Source organism: Hydra viridissima, unplaced genomic scaffold (assembly GCF_058129835.1).
Source record: "Hydra viridissima isolate aposymbiotic clone 2 unplaced genomic scaffold, HvirCarnegie_v1 scaffold_4, whole genome shotgun sequence".
Lineage (NCBI taxonomy): Eukaryota > Metazoa > Cnidaria > Hydrozoa > Anthoathecata > Hydridae > Hydra > Hydra viridissima.
The window spans coordinates 11,962,305-11,981,777 of NW_028324303.1; the positions used below are offsets into that span (position 1 = coordinate 11,962,305).

A 19,473-nucleotide genomic window follows, 5' to 3' on the forward strand; every position below is an offset into this window, starting at 1 on the left:
AAACCAGTAATTCGGGAAAGATTTTCGAATTAAAACCTCTTGGTTTTATCTGCATATGAATCTCAACTCGGTGGCGTTTTATTTCTCTCTTGCGCTAAGATAGTGCGACTAAAAAATGTTTATAATATAGGAATAAAGAAGATTTTAAAGCATTACTTCATCAAAAAAAAAGTGTAGAGAAGAACCATTAGCTCAAAGCTCTAAAGAATAATATAACCAAGTATAATATTCCTATTGGTGTAAAGCAAAAGTAAGAGAAAGAGATTGAAAGATAGAAAGAAAAAAGTTGTTACCATAATAAAATCAAAAAGATTACAGATCAATAAAAGGTCTCCACGATGATATAGGAGAAGCAACCTTTTATTGATCCGAAATCCTTTGCAGCAGCAAGTTGACAAGAAACAATGGGGAATTATAAACCGTTGAATGAAACCGTTGGCATCGGTATATCTATTACAGATTTAGTCTAAATGTAGGATTCAGTCTAAATTTAGCGCCCGGTGTTAGGATTCCTAATAATGTTTTGTCGTATAACAACGACAAAATTTTGGGTTTGATTGGGAACATAGCAACATCTTACATTGATAATACAGAAGGAAAAAAAAAAATTCGTCGACAGATAAACAATTTAATAAAAATAGAATCTTCCGTGATAACAATAATTAAAGAAAATCTCTTTCGAAAGCTCAGATTCACTAAAGAAATTTTCAGAAGTTAAATGCCGCAAAAAAAAATGTTACTTAGAAAAGCTTTTAAACTATGTTCGTGTTAATTAGATGTTTTAAAAGAATATATTTTTTGCCAAAAAAAAATTTTTGTTGTGTAATATGCTTTGTGTAATATTGGTTAGGACGCTAAGTATTTTAGCCCTGGGGGAATTGTAATAGAACATTGATTACAGTGGGAATTTATTTGCAGTATGATGCCGCTTAAAAACTTTTTTTTCAATTATTATCGATTACTACTATATTTATCATATTTCACTTGTAATTATTATGTTCACTTTAAATATTTTGGAATTTTGTTTTGTATATATGTAAGTTGATTAAAAAAAAAGTTGTAATTGCTATCGCAGAGATAATCTTGCTTCAAATAAGAACCAAAAATATCTCGTGTAGTGCCTCGTTGTCGGCACTGATTTGCATAATTTTGCCTTACTCTCCAAACAAATATAGCACAAACTTAATTTTTTTAAATTTTAAAGTCTTAAGCTAAAAAAAATTTAAGTCAAATGGAAACAGAATTTGCACATTTTGTGGAACTACACGAACCACAACTGAAATCAATTAACTTTCCTTATCAACTCTATGAAACGCTGTTTCATATGCTTAGTAAAAAAAATGTTGGTGAAGTTGCAGACACATTTAAAATTACTAAAGTTCATAATTCAGGCATGTACATTTTATCTTCTAGTTATTGCTTCATGTGAATACTATTTACTTGTTTACCAGTGTTTTCACCATCAAGATTTTGGAATTTAACTTATATGGTCTTTCGTTATGTTAAGTTTTTTTTGCCATAAAATAGGAGAGTGTCAAATGGCTGACAATAAGATCAAGCTTACAGTGGACTTGCAAAAGTAAAAGTTAATCTGAAAAAAGGATCTTGATTTAATATTGTAGAAGAATATATGATGAATAACAATTTTATGCCAAATGTGTTGCATAAAGAAAATAGGCAAAGTGCTTTTTTAAAACCACTGATTGCATTAAGGAAATAGGCAAAGTGCTTTTTTTCTTAAGTTCTGGAACTATACCTGAAATAAGTACTTTTGATTATTTTCAAGCTTTGGACAACAATAAAATTTACTAAAGTATTTCAATTGTAAAATTTTCACTGATAATAATTAAAAATACAAAAAGAAAAACACAGTATCCAAAATCACATAGCATATTAAAACATAAGTAGGATAAGTTTGATTGATATTTAAGTAACAGAAAATAAAGCATCTCCACACATGCGGGTTTCCAGCTAATTCTGTTTTGTACCATAGTTAAGTATTACTTGTGCTCTTAAACACCTGGATACCATGCACTACTAATGTACACTATGAAATAAAAAATATAAACTAAAAAAAGAATTTAAAGACTTTGTAAACCTAAACATTTTTATTTTATTAAAATCAGAACTTTTAAAAATCATAGTTTCAAAACGAGATAAAAGATAAATAAATGAAATTTAAAAAGACATGTTTATTTGGTTTTTACTTTTTCTGATATCTATATAGAATGAGTGGGGAAGGACATGTATTTTTAATGATGTTTGTTGATATCAGGAAGTGTAATGAACTTGTAGCTGAAATTTTCTATATTTAACTCTCTTCAAAAGTTTAGATTTCATGCTGAAATCAGCTGAATCTGAAGTTTTTTTTACAATGACATATTTTTTTATTTAATCATTTTTTTTATTCAAAAATTCAAAACATTTTGGTCAAAAATGCTCAATATTTAGGTTTGAATATCTTTAAAAAAAAATGATTAAATAAAGAAAAAGTCTTTCTGATCTAAATAAAGTAAAATGGTCATTTGTTCTTTGTGAAATGTTATATCTAATTTTCATGTAAAAAAGCTGCATGCCATTTTCAGATCTATGTCTTAAAAACTAAAATAAGTCAACTTCAAACACCAAGAATTATAAACCTAATAATAATTTTATTAATATTTGATAGCTCTTTGATTAAAATCTTTAAATCAGAATACTATGCATTATATGTCGGTATTTGCAAACTATTTTTTGTGTATGTTAATTTTCCCAAGCAAAATGATAAAAGTCTGATAATTTACTTTTAGGATCTATGCTTCTTACTGAAAAAGATTTAACTGTAAATGGATGTTGTTTTGTATCTCGTCATCTTTGGTCTACAGATTATTCCAAGAAAAGTATTGATGAACTAAAAAGAAATGTGGTCCTTTTGGATAATCTTGCAGGTATTTTTAATGTTCTGCCACAACTTGATTTTGATGAGTTTGAAAACTTCTCACAACAAAAGTACAATGCTGAGAAAGTATATACAGATCTGAATAAGGAAATCATTTATAATCTTGTTGAACAGTGTGGTGGTGATACATTATTAGCACTAATTAAACTTGAGGATGGTGATTTTAATCACAAGTATATGTCAGGAAGTGCTAGTGAGGAAGAGTGTTCTTATGAAGAATTTAAAATGGCCTTAATATCTAGTGGTCATATTTTAGAAACTTCTAACGATGCTTATTTAAAAAAAATGTATCACAACTTTCTTAAAAAAGAAAAAGGTGCTGGAACAACCTTGCTTTATAATTGGTGTGAAGATAAAAAAGAAGGAGTTGTTTCAGTATATGTGTCTGTTCCTTCATCTGCAAAAAAAAAAGATATTATTAGCAATTTAAAAAGAAACTCATGGGAGCTTATTATTGATGGTAAAGTATTAGTTAGTGGTGATCTGTTCGCTCCAATTAAAGTTGACAGCTCATTTTGGTCCATTGAATCACCTGGTTTGTTGTGTATGACATTAGAGAAAATAAATGCTGGAGAGGTGTGGGAGGTAAGATATTTACTACTTTTGAAATCTGCTTAGTACATTAAATTTTTATTAACTATTTATCCTAGTATAAAACTTAGGTTTTTCCTAATGCAAGACTTGCCTATAAAATTATATGTATTTAAGCATGCTTACAATTAGTATTTATTTTTTGTTCATGGTAAAATGAAAAAATTTTATTAACAATATTTGTTAAAGATTATTTTTTACTGACAATAACTGTTAAAGATGAATGTTTTCTTTTTAAGGATCTTATCAAATCCGAAGTCAAATTGTCACAAGCAGAAATCCTCCATCAGTTCTGGGTTAAGCAAAAATGTTTCGATCTTTATTATTCTGATATATTAGATAATATGTGGAAATATAACCAGACATATTGTTTGCAATGTGCAGGAAAACGCCGCCCAACTTGGTATGTGATGGATGCATATGGTTCTGCTCTTACTCATGCACGTGACCCAAACTTTAAATGTTCTCCATTTTTTTATGTTTCAGACAGTCAGTTTCTTAACTTATTTTGGCCTATAAAAGATATCCCAAAAGGTACAAGGTGTACTCGTAATTATATACCATCTCTTGTTGCAAATGAGAGCTCAGATATTCAACAAATTAGAATGAAAGTGTTTTTAGGAAAGAAAATTTCTCACAAACAATTACATGTTGATGAATCTTGTGAAGATAAAAAACAAGAAGAAAATGAACATCAAAAAATCAAAGTTGTTACGATTTGTGAAGTCAGTGAAGGAACAAAAACATCAAATGAAATTAAGTCAATATTTATAAGCGGCATTCAAGCTGACAAAGTTGAGAAATTAGCTAATGTATTAAATTTAAAAGTGACAAGCGATGAGAAAAATGCTGATGTAAAGATTTTAACTATTAGTGATACAGTTATGAATTTAGGTGGAGATCTTGTACGCACTGCTGAAGTTTTTTCAAGCCGTGATTTCCTACAAAGCTATTTTCAATATAGATTTAAAGAAAGCAGCTGGCTATTTAAATGCATGATTCTTCCACGTGATTTAGCTAAATTCAATGAGGAGTTTGAAAAATGCGATCTTCCGCAGCATTGGATTATCAAATCATCAGCTAAGAAAACACTGGATATTGGTGTTCATGTAACCAGCAAATTTTCTCGAATAGTACGAATGTGCGAATCTGGACCTATAGCCGTGACTAAATGTAAGTTTTACTTTTTTTTTTAACAATTTTTTAAAGACTGGCACATAATTAGGCAAAATTGATAGGCCATTTTATTTGATTTTTGTTCTAGTTGTTTCAACGCAACCCCTCTTTCGCGGCTATCGATTCGCTCTTTGTTACAATGTCCTAATATCGCACTCTTCCGTGTTTATTTGCACGACGCCATATATTAGGCTTTCTGGAGATAAATGCAAACAAAACGCTTTTATTAACGAATATAATAATATGGCAACAGTAACTCAAGCAACGACATTGCAAGACGAAGATATTTTTACTGAATTTAAGATAGCTATGAATAAATTGTTGTTGCCTATAAATCCAAACAGAGGCTGGAAATACTTTGAAGAAGTATTATTTAAAAAAATTGGTTATTTCGGTACAATTTTAACAGGTGATTTGAAGTATAGTGAAAAGAGCCTGCTAATGCTTTCTCTCGACTTTATTATTGACGACAATTTTGAATTTCATATGATTGATATCGATGATGTGTGCAATTTACCTAATCAAAAGATATTACTGGGTATTTTTAAACTAGCTCTAGGTTATGGCAGCACACAATTTATAAAAGTTGATTGTAGTTAAAATATATTATTATAAAGTTTTTCTTAAGTTAATACATTCAAGTAACTTTTTATCTGTCACTCTTAGTTTTACAGCTGTTATTTTAAGATAATCAATGGCTAATTGGTTGTTAAATAAATTATGGTGAACAGTGAATTTTTATAATTGATTGTTATTTCATAAGAAAGTATAACTACTACAATATGCGGATTCTGGGACATTGATACTTTTCCATACTTAAGGAATTCAAGATGGTATTGTGTTTTTAAAATGTAAAAATGTTATTAGATTTCCATCTCATTGTTAATATCATGCCGGAACCTGCAAAGAAGTATAAAACTGTATCTTTTTCGTAATTTATTCTAGACTGAAGAGTTGATCATAGTTCATAAATGTAAAGCATGGTTTTAGTTTGTAATGTCCAAGGGCTAGGGTGTGAATACCGTCTTGCAAGATGTGTCTTTTGTCATCGTTAGCGCTGAGTGCGACTTTGTTGATTTCTTCGGTGTAAACATCGTGATGATGAGATCGGATAACGTTCATGGTTTGTTATTTTTAAAAAAAATTTATTCTTTAAAAATTTCACCACAAGGTATTGATAACTTCTTGAAAGTCAAGACCTTCATTCAATTTTTTTAAGATGTAAAGACACAAATGACCACAATAAGACGTATCACCAAACTGAACTCTCTCGCTGTTATAATAAACAGGGCTTTTCAAATAGTCAACGAGCTCGACAAGAGGAGGCTGGGCATAAGAGTCAAAACTGTATTTTTTGTCTCCGTCTTTATACCAACAGACCCAATGAAATCCACCAGTGCTTGAATCTCCCGTATTCACGATTCCACATTCTTTTTTCATTGGCTTTTTTGGTAACTCATCCCTGACAAACACACCTTGAAAGTTTTTTAATTTTAACTGTTTAGCAGCCTTTATCAATTGAAAGTTAGTTAAAGCTTCATTAGGTAAAACAATTCCTTCTACATCAATCCATTGAAAGTCGATCATTTTTTTTTTAATTTCTTAAAAAGTTTATCCGAATTTTTTAACAAGCGATTTTCATAGAATAGCACCTAAAAAGGGTATACTATTAAAGGGTGAGTTAGGTCCGAGTAATAATCCAGCTCCAGCAGATTGATAGCCTTTTCCAGTTTTAATGAAGAGTCCATCACCGTAAACATTTTTAGTCCATGGGGTGATAAACAATCCTTCTCCACCTAAAGTTTTTATCTTCATTCCTTTCCCATTTTTGCTCATGTAAAAAAGACCTCTTCCTGCAATTTTATCAACCATAGCAGAGCCGGCAGAAGAACCTACACCTGCTAACAATCCAGTGGCGAGAGCAGGAACTACTCTTGTAGCAAGAGTGCTGCCTAACATACCTAGTAACGGTAGAAGAGCTCCGATAAATCCACCTTCAATGGTTGAGTTGTGTACAAGTTGTCTTTTGCTCAGTTTGAGTGTAACACCTTTTCCAGATTCATACGCTTTTCTAATTTTATTCAATTGCGCATTAGTGATAGCGAGAACATGTTTACCGTTCAAGTCTTGATGAGAAAGCTTAATGCTAGTATCGGTTTTGTCTTGAATGGCTTTTTTAATTTTATCAGATTGGCTCTGCGAGATATTAATTTTGATATTTTGATAATTGCTCATTTTTTATGTATTAAAAATTATTTATTTCACTTCTCGAATATGATATCGTATTGCAATATCCTCTCCACGAAAATCAACCAAATCTCCATTCTGATCAATGATGCGAGTAACCATTGTTGAAATTTCAAACAGTTTAACAGGAAGATAAATCAAATGCATTGGTCTCTCAATGATTTTATAGCCAGGACTAACATTTGGATAAAAGGAGTAAATGCAATTGAGTTGGGTTCCATTAATATAGGATGATCCGATAACGTTGTTAACGATTCTGATGGTGCTAATGCTTGAAATTCTAACGATTTGATCCGACTCGTATTCGGAATTGGAATTTAATTTTCTTTTAGTAAACCCTAAAACTGATGCGATGCTGTTTTCCACGTTCAAATCCATCAAATAATTCATTCCAAGTGTGATGGTTGATTTTAAAGTGCTTAAATTGGATCCGATTTTTATGTTACCGGGAGAGTAGCTGATTTTATTTGCTGTGACGTAGCTAGCGCTTTGAGACGCATAATTTTTTATTGTGTTTGAGACGGTCTTTTGTAAATAATTGTTGATGTCTTTAATGTCATAGCTTCCTGATGGAATGTTAATGTTCTCCCAATGAGCTCCATTGTCCATGCTGTATTTGAAAGAATTGTTTTTACTGTTTACATTTGGAATGCTGTTGTAAGTCTCAAGACCGAGAAAAGCCATTTCATAACTTTTTCCTTCGTCAAAAACGATTTTATCCAAAAATTCAGTAGTGATAACACTTGATTTTCCATCTACACCGATGATTATACCTGTCATTTTTAAAATAATAATTATTTTTTAAATTGTTTTAGAAAAATAAAAAATCATCAAACCCGCTTCGGTACTTTCCCTCGTTCTTTTTAGAAGAGAGATCAATGACAGCAAATCCGTGAGGTTCATTCCAGCAATGATTGCAAAAGGCTTTAAAATCTTCTATTTTCATATCACAGGAAACGTGATCTTGATAAATGTGATTAACGCTTTTTTGGTCTTGTTTAAAGAGACAAATAAAGTTAGCATTTTCTCTAATGGTATGTCTTGGAATCTCGAAATAGTTTTGAGCGAGGTAAAAGCAGTCGACGTTAGAGTGCCTTCCTCGGATGTAGTATTTTTCACATTTGTTTTGATTAGTCAATTGCAAATCGTCAAAGATCATTAAATTGTTTTTGGATGAATCAAGATCTTCAGGTTCAGGTACATCGTCTGCTGTTTCGAAAAATTGACATTCCATATCATCATTGTTGGAATATTTTTTTGAAAGATCGTTAATAACATCTTCATGGATTAAATTCAATTTTTCCATTTCGTCTTGTACATCATCCGTTAACAAATCAACAATATCCTTTTTAGGAAGTTTATTTTCGAATGATCTTTTGAGTATTTTGTATTCAGGTTGGAAAAGGGATTTTCCAAACACTTGCAAGCGGTTATAATCGAGCCATCCAGGTCTTAAAAGTAAATTGAGCAGCAACGTTGTTTTTCCGTATCCAGACTTTCCAACGATGATTCCTCGAATGCTTCTCGGTAAAAGCTTGCTGTTGTTTCTTTTGGTTTTCCCAATTTTACACGACAATTTCATCACTTCCATATTTTTTATATTAAAAAAGTTTTTATATATGTTAAAAAATGTACTGTGTTAAGTGTAGAAGAGAGACTGAAACCATTCACTTGAAAAACGAGATCACAAAAAACAACAAGCATATAGTCAAAGGAACTTGTGTCGTCTGCGGAAGAGGTAAATGCAAGTTTGTTTCTGCGCATGCGCTTAGTGGAGGAGACTTGGTGGAATCGATCAACAATTTTTCAAAAAAAATAAAGCTTCCATGGGCAAAGTTTCCAGGAGAAATGCACATTCCAGGGATGAATTTTGCTGGACCTGGAACCAATTTAGACAAAAGACTCACATCTACCGATATGTATCAAGAGTGGAGCAAACCGGTGGATAGAGTAGACAATGCAGCATACCACCACGATTTAGCTTACAAGTATTTTAACGACAAGCAAAACAGAAATTTAGCAGATCGAATGATGCTTGAAGAAATGAACTCCATTCCAAACCCTACTCAGAGAGAAATAAGCGAGCGAAAAATCATCGAACCCATCATCAAAGCCAAAGCTAAATTCGGATTGGGTGTGAGTGATTTGAAATGGACGGATCAACTTGCAGAGGAGCTTCATAAACCGGTGATTCATCATTTTAAGAAAAGAAAAGTGATTGTGAACGACATTGATGAGATATGGGCTGCTGATTTGGTTGACATGCAATCGTTTTCAAAATTCAACAACGGGGTAAAATATTTGCTCATGGTGATCGACGTGTTTTCAAAGTATGGATGGATTGTTCCGTTAAAAAGCAAAACAGGTCTTGAAGTGGCTGAAGCGTTGAAAAAGATTTTCACAGAAAGAAAATGCGTCAAATTGTGGGTAGACAAAGGAAAAGAGTTTTACAACAGACATGTGAGAGCGTTGGGTGTGCAACTGTATTCCACTGAAAATGAAGAAAAAAGTTCTGTTGTTGAACGATGGAATAGAACAATGAAAGAGAGAATGTTTAAATATTTTTCAGCTAACAACACTAATAAATACATCGACGTATTAGATGAGATGGTGAAAAATTACAACAACACAAAGCACTCTTCTATTAAAATGACACCAGTGGAAGCTAGCGATGAAAAGAATAAAGGTAGGGTCTGGTGGAGTCTGTATGGAAAGGATCAAACATTACCAGCAAAACCAAAATTTTCCATGGGTGATCAAGTGCGAATTGTAAAAAAGAAGTCTCATTTTGAAAAGGGGTATACACCGAGATGGACTGAAGAGGTTTTTACCGTGTCAAATGTTCAGTATACGAATCCACCCACGTATAAAATCGCTGATGCTAACGGTGAAGAAATTCAAGGTACATTTTACGAGCAGGAGATGCAAAAGACGCATCAAGACATATTCAGAATTGAAAAAATCATTCGCAAAACCAAGAGCAAGTCGTTAGTCAAATGGTTAGGATATCCAGACTCGTTTAATTCATGGGTAGATAATAATGAATTGTTAAGTTTGCAAAAATAGACACGCTGTTTTTATATGAAAAGAAAAAAAATTTGAATTTTGAGTTAAATAAATTTCTTTTCATATAAAAAATAACAATGAGTATGTCAGAAAATCAGCGTGCGATGATAGAACGGCTAAATGCAATGAATGAAAGGATAGAACCTCCAACGCCGGAAGAAATTACTAGTCTTGAAGAATATGCGTTAGAGTTGATAGAGAGAGATGAATTTACTTATGAAATAGAAGAAATTTATGAACAATTTATGGAAGAATATACTGAAAAATTTACGCAAGAATTTATGGAAAGATATTATTTAAGCGATGATGATTTTAATGTTTTAGACGAAGCTGCTGTATTTAGTTTGCCTAGTTCAGAAGATGTTGATCCTGAAGATTTACCTTACAATGGACCTTACAATGATACTATAGTTTTAGATTACAATTCGATGAGTGTTGAAGAACAAAATGAATATGATGATTATATATATAATGAATTGTTAGAAGATATGCGTAATGAAACGGGTGGAAACAACTTTATCATTTACATCAATGATGAGGAGGAGAAAAGAAATAGATTAAAGATTGAGGCGTTGATTGAAGGTTTTAAAAAGGATGAATATAGAGTGTGTGCTTCTGCTGCTTAAAACGATAATCATTTTATTCCTCACATATAAAGAATAAAATGATCTAAAAAATTTATTTTTAATATGTAAAATGCATGCTCCTCACAAGTTTTTTAGAAATGTTGCCTCAGCAGAAGTTCATAGTTTGGATTTGCAATTAAAAATTTTGGAAGAGAGGGTTAGAGAGTTGGAGGAAAGAAAACCAAACAACATTATTGTGTCTACGAAAACGTTAGATCATCCACCTTATTTCAACGTTAACAAACAATATGAGATTTTTGCTCAACAAGACATTAAATTTCCTCCTGTATCTCACAAGCAGATATCGTTGTCTGTAGGTTTACAATTAGACAAAGGAATTGCTGTCGTCACTTTGATGGATAAAATAAGCAACCAATTGAATTATTTCAAAAACGATGCTATTTTTTCCGAGTCTGTGGATGAGATATTTATAACCATACACAATTATAACAACAAGGAAGTCACCGTTAAAAAAGGAGAAAAACTTTGCAAGATTAACTATATTGATTTAAAATAGTTTTTTTATTAATAAAAAATGGAAATATTGAATGAAAAACTTTATCCAGTTCTTCCATCAGCTCCTGTAGATGAAGGATATGTTTATAGGCTTCATAAAATAAGCGAGATTCAGAAAGAGATAGAGAGTGAAAAAGCAAAGCGAGTTCATCTAAGCAAAAAGTACCATCGCGTGTTTAGGATCATTTCTAATGTAGATAATACAATCCAAACCTTATGCATTGCTTTGGGTGTGACTGGAATTGGTCTTTTATCAACCATCGCTGCTGCCCCTGTTGCAATTGCATGTGAAGGTGTGGCTATTGGAATGGGGTTTTTATCCATTGTAGGAGGACAAGTCAACAAAAAACTAGCATTAAAAGCAGAGAAGCATGAAAAGATCAAAGTGTTGGCAGAGTCGAAATTGAATACGATTAGCGAGCACATTTCCAAAGCGTTGATGGATGGAAAAATAAACGATTCAGAGTTTCAATTGATTATTGATGAGCTTCAAAAATTTAAATCCTTGATGGAGGAAATACGAACCAAAACCAAAAAGGGGATAGATGAAGTTACTAAAGAAAACTTGATCCAAAAAGGACGAGAAGACGCGATTCAAACGTTTAACAATTTGTTTAAGAAAGGATCAACGTAGTCGTAAAAACCAATTTATGTATTTTTCCACGTATTTTAAGAAAGGATCAACGTAGTCGTAAAAACCAATTTATGTATTTTTTCAACGTATTTTAAAAAGATGTTTTTCTTTAAAATACAAGACCTGAATAAAAGGGATGAAATTGTGAAAGAAATTAATGACAGACGAAAGAGGATTTATCAGAACAGCGTGAATGACAACATTTCAGATACGAATTTTCAAGCTGATGTGAGCAAGCTATTTAAACCCATCATCGAGAGCAATGAAAAGATGCTTAAAGGAAAATTTGTATCCAAAATGCCTTTTGAAGTGAACAAAGTTGGAGATAAAATGTACATTGGAAAAATGGAGGTTGAAATAGATGGAAATGATATCATTGTCGGTGAAGAAAAGTATAATGGAACAAAAGGTCTTTGGGAACTGATGACTGAATTAACAATACCAAAGAGCTATACCGATGAAGATTTGCAAAATTATGAAAAAATTTTAATGGACAGTGATGCTATAAGATCTGATTCGCAACCGCATAAACCGAAATCATCAAGAAGACCAAAGTATCAGCAACTTATTGCTCCTATTTGGGAAAAAATGATGCGTATTGAAAAAGGTAAAAAAGGTAGTGGTGTCATTATTCTTCCGAGCGATCCTAATGCGTTGGTGGAAAAGCTTGAATTGAGTATTGCTGCATGGCATGCTGGGAATAAAGAGTCAAGAAATGTGGCTGTTGCTATTTGCGATGAGCTGTTGAGACAAGGAGAGATTAATAAAGAGGAATATAAATCGTTAATGAGCACTATTGATAAAATTATTTAAAAAAATTGTTTTATTTAAAAAAAAATGCTCATTGTGAACAAAAGAAGATATGTGAAAAAGAACGTTGTTGGTGGAGGTGGTATTGTAGACATGATTAAAAATTTCATAAAAAGAGCAGCTGCGTCAAGTGTGTCAAAAGCAACAGTGAATTTGCTTAAAAATGCTGCATCAAGCAAAATTGGGCAAGAAGCGATTACAGCTGCAAAATCTGCTGGGACAGAGTTAGCCCTTTCAGCCATCTCCGCTGCTAAAGACGTGGCTATTGATAAAGGTAAAAAGACCATTAAAAAATTAAAGACTGGTTCATCTATTCAAATTAAGAAAATGTCTAAAAAGAACGCGATTCGAATTCAAGACCTGGTGAAAATGGGGCAGGGCATGAAAATAGTATGAAGATAGCATTCTATTGCGATGACTTGTTATAAACTTGCAATGTCTTGCAATGAGAGACATTTAAATGAATTAAATAATTTTTTTTATTATATAAAAAATGATAAGTACTGAGCGATTAAGAGTTACTGAGAACCCAGAGTATGATATTGGTATTGAAAAAGTTGATTTTTTTGAGTACCTTCCAACCAATCTCGATTTAAATTCTTCAGGCACGATTACTTTTGAGATTGACTGTCAATCGATTCAAACAGTACCATCAGAGGCTTACATTCTTATTGAAGGAGTGTTGAAAAAGAGCGATGGAACCTTTTACGATGCTAAAGACAACATTGCACTGGTGAACAACGCTTTGATGTATTTGTTTAATGATGTGACTTATGACTTGTCGGGAGAGCAAGTGGAAAGAGTGATGTATCCAGGTCCAGCCACCACCATACTTGGATTGATGAAATATCCTTATGGATTTCAGTTTGCTGATGGATTAAAACAGATGTGGTATATGGATACGTCAAATCTTGTTGGAAATTCAGGATTCAATGTTAGACGAGACCACTTGTTTGCAGACACTACATCCGTTGGAGCTTTTTCGTTTAAAATTCCGTTGAAGCACATTTTTGGATTTTGCGAAACCTATGACAAAGTTGTTTATGGGTTTAGGCATACCATCACCTTTACAAAGAAAGAATGTGATGATGCGATTTATAGAGCGGAGAGCGTTAGTGCAGGAATGATCAACCTTAAAAAATTCAGACTTTATATGCCTCGCGTTGAATTGGATATTTCGAAAAAGACTGATTTCATGAATTTAATAGCTCAAAAAATTCCCATTCAAGTGGCTTATAAATCAAACAAATGTGAAAGACAGCTTATTCCAGCCGGTCAAACAGAATTTACCTGGTCGCTTGGAAGAGTCACTGACAAAAGCATTCCAAGATTTATCTTGTTCGGACTTCAGACAAACAGAAATTCCAGTCAAACAGTTAATCCATCACTATTTGACCATTGTGATGTTAGCAATTTTTACGTGACTGTTAATGGAATAAAGTATCCAAATTACAATTACGACTTGAATTTTGGAGAAAAGAGAGTGGTCATGGCTTATTCAGATGCGTTCTCTTTTGATGATAAATATTACGGTACAAATGAACTTGTTTGTCAATCTGGGTTAAGCTTGCTTGAATATATAAAATTATATCCGTTGTTCTTTGTGGATATCAGCAAGCAAAAAGAAAGAGTGGCGTCGGAAACAGCTGAATTAGTGGTAAACCTTAAATTTCGAACTTCAACTATTGCAAATACCGTTATTTTTGCAGTGGTTATTTCTGACAAACTGCTTAAATTTGTTTCAGATGGAACCAACATGACTGCTGTTTATTAGTTTTTTTATCTGAATAAAAACGGATAGCAAAACGGTAAAAGAATTGCGTGAATTAGGTAAAAGCCATGCGATAAAAGGTTACTCGGAAATGAAAAAGGATGAGCTTGTGAAAGCAATAAAAAACACAAGACCAGTCATTGGAGAGTATTCTAAAGAATCATGATTTTTGAATTGACTTAAAAAAAATCTTGGTATAATAAAAATGAGATATACAACATCGTATTTGAAAAATTTGTTGAATGAAAACGGCGTTAGTAAAACAGCAGATGATTTAATAACGTTGATGATGCTTGCGGTTGAAAATAATTTGATCAGTAAAGATGAGATTTTAGAAAGAGCAAAAGAAAAAAAAGTAAAGCCTCCTCCAAAAGAAAAAAAACCTGTTGATCCGAAATGGGAATGGCTTAGTTTAGTTAAGAAAAAACCCATCACTGTGAGAATAACCAACATTGAAACGGGTGAGGTGACTGAATACAAGTCTCTTTACAAAGCGATGGCAGGGACTGGACGTGGATGGAGATATTTAGAGCGTCGAGATGGAAAGGTGGATGATGGAATCAAGATTGAATTTTTAAATTCTGAAAAGCTTGAAAAACGTAAAAAGCAGCAAAATTGATTTTTTAACTTTTAACATGTTAAAAAATTGACTTAAATAAAATTCTTGGCATAAATAAAAAGATGGAGAGGAAGTATGTGATTGAATTTGATACCATGGGTCATGCGCATCTGTTTGATGAAGAAAAAGAAATTCATGCGACTGGATGTGAATTTACTGCACATGACGAGTGGGGAAGAAAGTATACGATTAGATTTGATGAAATGGGTCAAGCACATGTATACGACTCAATAAGCGAAATTTTTGCCAATTATCTTGTTTCATAAGTTTTTAATTCTCCCGCGAAAAGAATTAAAAAACGATAAAAACTTTTCGAAGAAGAAAATATGCTGAAAGTGTGCCAAGATTTAAAAAAATTGAATTGACTTAAAGAAAATCACGGCAGAGATAAAATGAGTATCTATTCTTCAAAACCAGATTTAATTGCTAAAGAGCGAAAAATTGAATGCACCGAAAAAAATTTTCTTTCCCTTAATAAAATGGGTGATAAAACTGATGCTAAAAAGCAAAAAGCAAAAACTACCGCCAAAGAGCGAAAAATTGAAAGTGGCTTAAACAAAAATCTTTCCGTAATAAAAATGGAAAGTAAAACTGTGAAAGAATTAAAAGAAATTGCTAAAGAGGAGAAAATAAGAGGATACTCTAAAATGAGAAAGGAGGAACTTATAATGGCTTTGCAGCCTCCTAGAGTTGTCTCTGCTCCTGCTGCTCTTCGTAGACGAACGACTGAGGCAAGACCTTTGCCTGTTAATGCTACCGTGGTGAGGTTTGTTCAACCACCTGTAAAAGTTTCTGTAAAACCGACAAAAGTTTCTATAAAGCCTACAAAAGTTTCTGTAAAACCGACAAAAGTAAGGATTGTTGTTGGATCTGAAAAACCTGTGCCAGCTCCTCGTCCTGCAGCTAAAAGACCTGTGACAGCTCCAAGACCGAGGTCTAGCGACTTGATTTCATTCAAGCCTTCTTCTCTCTTGCAAAATCAGACGACAAGAGATGAACCCTCTATTCTTGATACATCAGTCGAGGATTCAACAAACGTTATTACACCTAGACCGGTTCCTACATCAAGACCTGGTTTATTTTCAACTCTGACAAAAGCTACAAAAAGTGTGGCGTCCTATGTTAAAACTAAGTTAAATGATGTTAAAGAATGGGTGGAGCCTTACGTTCCCGAAGTAGTCAAGAATCAGGTAAGCAAAGCAGCGAACAAAATCGATGAAAAGATAAAGTCTATCAAATCGCTTGTATCAAAAACAGAGTATAAACAACCTGTACCAAAACCAAAGCCATTTACAGTAAAGTTTAAAATGACTGAACATTCAGCGGAGGGTTCTATGAGACAATTTTCTTATAGACCTTCTTCTCGATATAACGATCTTGCATCCTTTTTTAATTTGGTGAGAGAGTCTGCTATTCAAACCATGGAAGGGGGGAGAAACACCAGAGTAAGAATTATTTTAACGTGCGAAATGAAATCTGTAAGCATGATGACTGGTGCAGAAGTGACTCGGGAAGCAAGCTTTTCATCAAGATCAGAGATTGTTCTAGCAACTACAAATGTAAGAGAGCTCATGGGTGAGATGGAAGAGAAAGTCTTGGAAAGTAGTGTCAAATACAATGCTTTAGGATCTAATAGTATCCTGTCTAAGATTATAAGGATGGACATTAACTTTACTGATTATGAGCCTATTAGCGGTTCTTCCTACATGGAGTTGCCTAAAGAGCTGAAAGACAAAAAGGCAATCATCAACATGGAAAACAACGACAATCAATGCTTTAAATGGTCAGTCGCTCGAGCGTTGAATCTGAAAAATACGCATAACGAAAGAATTGACAATGATCTTATTTTAAAATCAGAAGAGCTGAATTGGGATGGAATGGAGTTTCCTGTCAAGATCGCTCAAATTAAAAAGTTTGAGAAAAATAATCCTGACATTAACATTAACGTCTTTGGGTATGAAAATGAAAAACTTTATCCTTTGAAAATATCTAAATTTACAGATCGAAAGCACTGTGTTGATTTGTTGTTTATTTCAAACGAAGACACTGACCATTACTGTCTTATTAAAAGTTTAAGCAGGTTATTGTCTACACAAACATCAAAAGGTAAAAGAAAACAACATTATTGCAGAAATTGCTTGCAAGGCTATGACCAGGAAGAAAAGCTTCAACAGCATCAACCTTATTGTTATGACAACGATGCAGTAAGAATCGAACTTCCTAAAGAAGGGACGACTGTTCAGTTTAAAAACTATAACAAGTCTATGAGGGTTCCATACGTTGTATTTGCTGACTTTGAAAGTTTTATCAAACCCATCGAGGATAACACTGAATATAATAATAAAGAGTCATACACCAAACAATACCAAAAGCACGTTCCAAGCTCCTTCTGCTATTATATCAAATGCTTTGACGATAACCTTTACAAGGGAAAACCAGTCATGTACACAGCTGAAAGCGATGAGGATGACGTAGCTCAAAAGTTTATAACCATGCTTGAATCAGATCTTATAAAGATTCTTAACAAGATTGATTTAATAAAAAAGAAAGTCATGACTGTTAAGGATGAGAAAGATTATGAATCTGCAACCCTATGTCATATTTGCGAAAAAGACCTTAACGGTGACAAAGTCTTAGACCACTGTCATTTGACTGGAAAGTATCGAGGAGCTGCTCATAACAAATGCAACTTGGATTATAAACTTCCAAAATTCATACCCATCATTTTACATAATTTGTCTGGCTATGACAGCCATTTGTTCATCAAGAAATTAGGTGGAAAGCTTAATTGCATACCCAACAATGAAGAAAAATATATCAGTTTCTCGAAAAAAATCAAAGTGAGAGAATTTACTGATAAGAAAGGTAAACTTCAGGAAGTATGGAAAGAGCTAAGGTTTATCGACAGCTACAGGTTCATGAGTTTCAAGTTAGAAGATCTAGCTAAAAATCTAAACAACGACCAATGCAAAAACGTTGCTCAATATTACTCTGGAGAAAAGTTTGATTTATTAAGAAAAAAAGGAGTTTACCCTTATGACTGGGTGGACTCGATTGAAAAGTTCTCCGAAACGCAATTGCCTCCTATTGAATCATTCTATTCCAAACTGAATGATGAGGGAATAAGCTGTGAAGACTATGCGCATGCTCAAAACGTTTGGGATATATTTGGATGTAAAACGTTTAAAGATTATCAAGAACTGTACAACATGTCTGACGTCTTGATACTTGCTGATATCTTTGAAAATTTCAGAGACACTTGCATGGAATATTACAAGCTTGACCCTGCTTGGTATTACACCTCACCTGGTTTGGCTTGGGATGCTATGTTAAAGCTAACTGGAATTCAGTTAGAGCTTCTGTCTGATATTGATATGCTTAATATGATAGAAAAAGGGATACGTGGTGGAATTTGCATGATCAGCAAACGACATGGAACTGCTAACAACAAATACATGCCAGACTATGATCCTTCAAAACCTTCTAAATTCATTCAATACTTAGACGCTAATAATTTATATGGATGGGCTATGTGTAAACCTCTTCCTGTTAGAGGATTCAGATGGATGGCTGAGGATGAACTCTCCAATTGGAAATCCATGCCTTGTATTCTCGAAGTGGACTTGGATTATCCTAAAAGTCTACACGATTTACACAACGACTATCCTTTAGCTCCTGAAAGACTAAAAATTAATAAAGTGGACAAGCTCGTTCCTAATTTAAACAACAAAGAAAAATACGTCATTCATCATGAAAACCTAAAACTCTATGAACGACTTGGATTGATCACTACTAAAATTCATCGAGGTGTCACCTTTGAAGAAGAACCCTTCATGAAACAATACATCGATCTCAACACCACATTAAGAGCAAAAGCTAAAAACGAGTTTGAAAAAGAATTTTTTAAACTCATGAATAACTCTGTCTTTGGAAAAACCATGGAGAATATACGAAAGCATGTTGATATTAAACTAATCACCACAAGAAAAGAAGTCTTAAAATTGTCAAGAAAACCTAACTATGATAGAAATACCATTTTTGATGAAAACCTTGCAGCGGTTCACATGAAAAGAACAAAACTCTTTTACAACAAGCCTGTTTACTTAGGACTAAGCGTTCTAGACATAAGCAAAATTCTCATGTTTGAGCATCATTACGACTATATCAAACCTAAATACGGAGATCGCGCGAAACTACTCATGACTGATACTGACTCGCTCATCTATGAAATCGAAACGGATGATTTTTACAAAGACATTGCTAACGATATTGAAGCTAAATTTGACACGAGCGAATTTCCAAAAGATCATCCTGCTGTTCAAAACTTTGCATTTGACGCTGGGTTTAAAAATAAAAAGGTTATAGGTAAGTTCAAAGATGAAACTGCAGGTAAGCAAATTAAAGAGTTTGTTGGGCTTCGTCCTAAGCTCTACTCTTACAAAACATATGAAAAAGAAGAGAAAAGATGCAAAGGGGTTA

The 19,473-nt window shown here is 33.1% G+C and overlaps 1 protein-coding gene across 1 annotated transcript; it reads left to right on the forward strand.

The window, feature by feature from the left end:
• The first annotated feature begins 1,127 nt into the window (after positions 1–1,127).
• Positions 1,128–5,440, forward strand: LOC149889929 (uncharacterized). The gene is made up of 4 exons (XM_090085848.1): positions 1,128–1,391; positions 2,790–3,523; positions 3,769–4,702; positions 4,794–5,440. Exons 1-4 carry the CDS (start codon positions 1,232–1,234, stop codon positions 5,303–5,305), a joined length of 2,340 nt encoding a protein of 779 aa, XP_089941974.1. The 5' UTR covers positions 1,128–1,231; the 3' UTR covers positions 5,306–5,440.
• Positions 5,441–19,473: the final 14,033 nt, after the last annotated feature.

Excerpts from the sequence above, each read along its gene's own strand:
- LOC149889929 (XM_090085848.1), top strand. The coding sequence starts at position 1,232 with ATGGAAACAGAATTTGCACATTTTGTGGAACTACACGAACCACAACTG. Across the intron at positions 3,524-3,768 it reads ATGCTGGAGAGGTGTGGGAG|GATCTTATCAAATCCGAAGT; the intron begins GTAAGATATTTA and ends TTTCTTTTTAAG. Across the intron at positions 4,703-4,793 it reads ACCTATAGCCGTGACTAAAT|TTGTTTCAACGCAACCCCTC; the intron begins GTAAGTTTTACT and ends TTTTTGTTCTAG.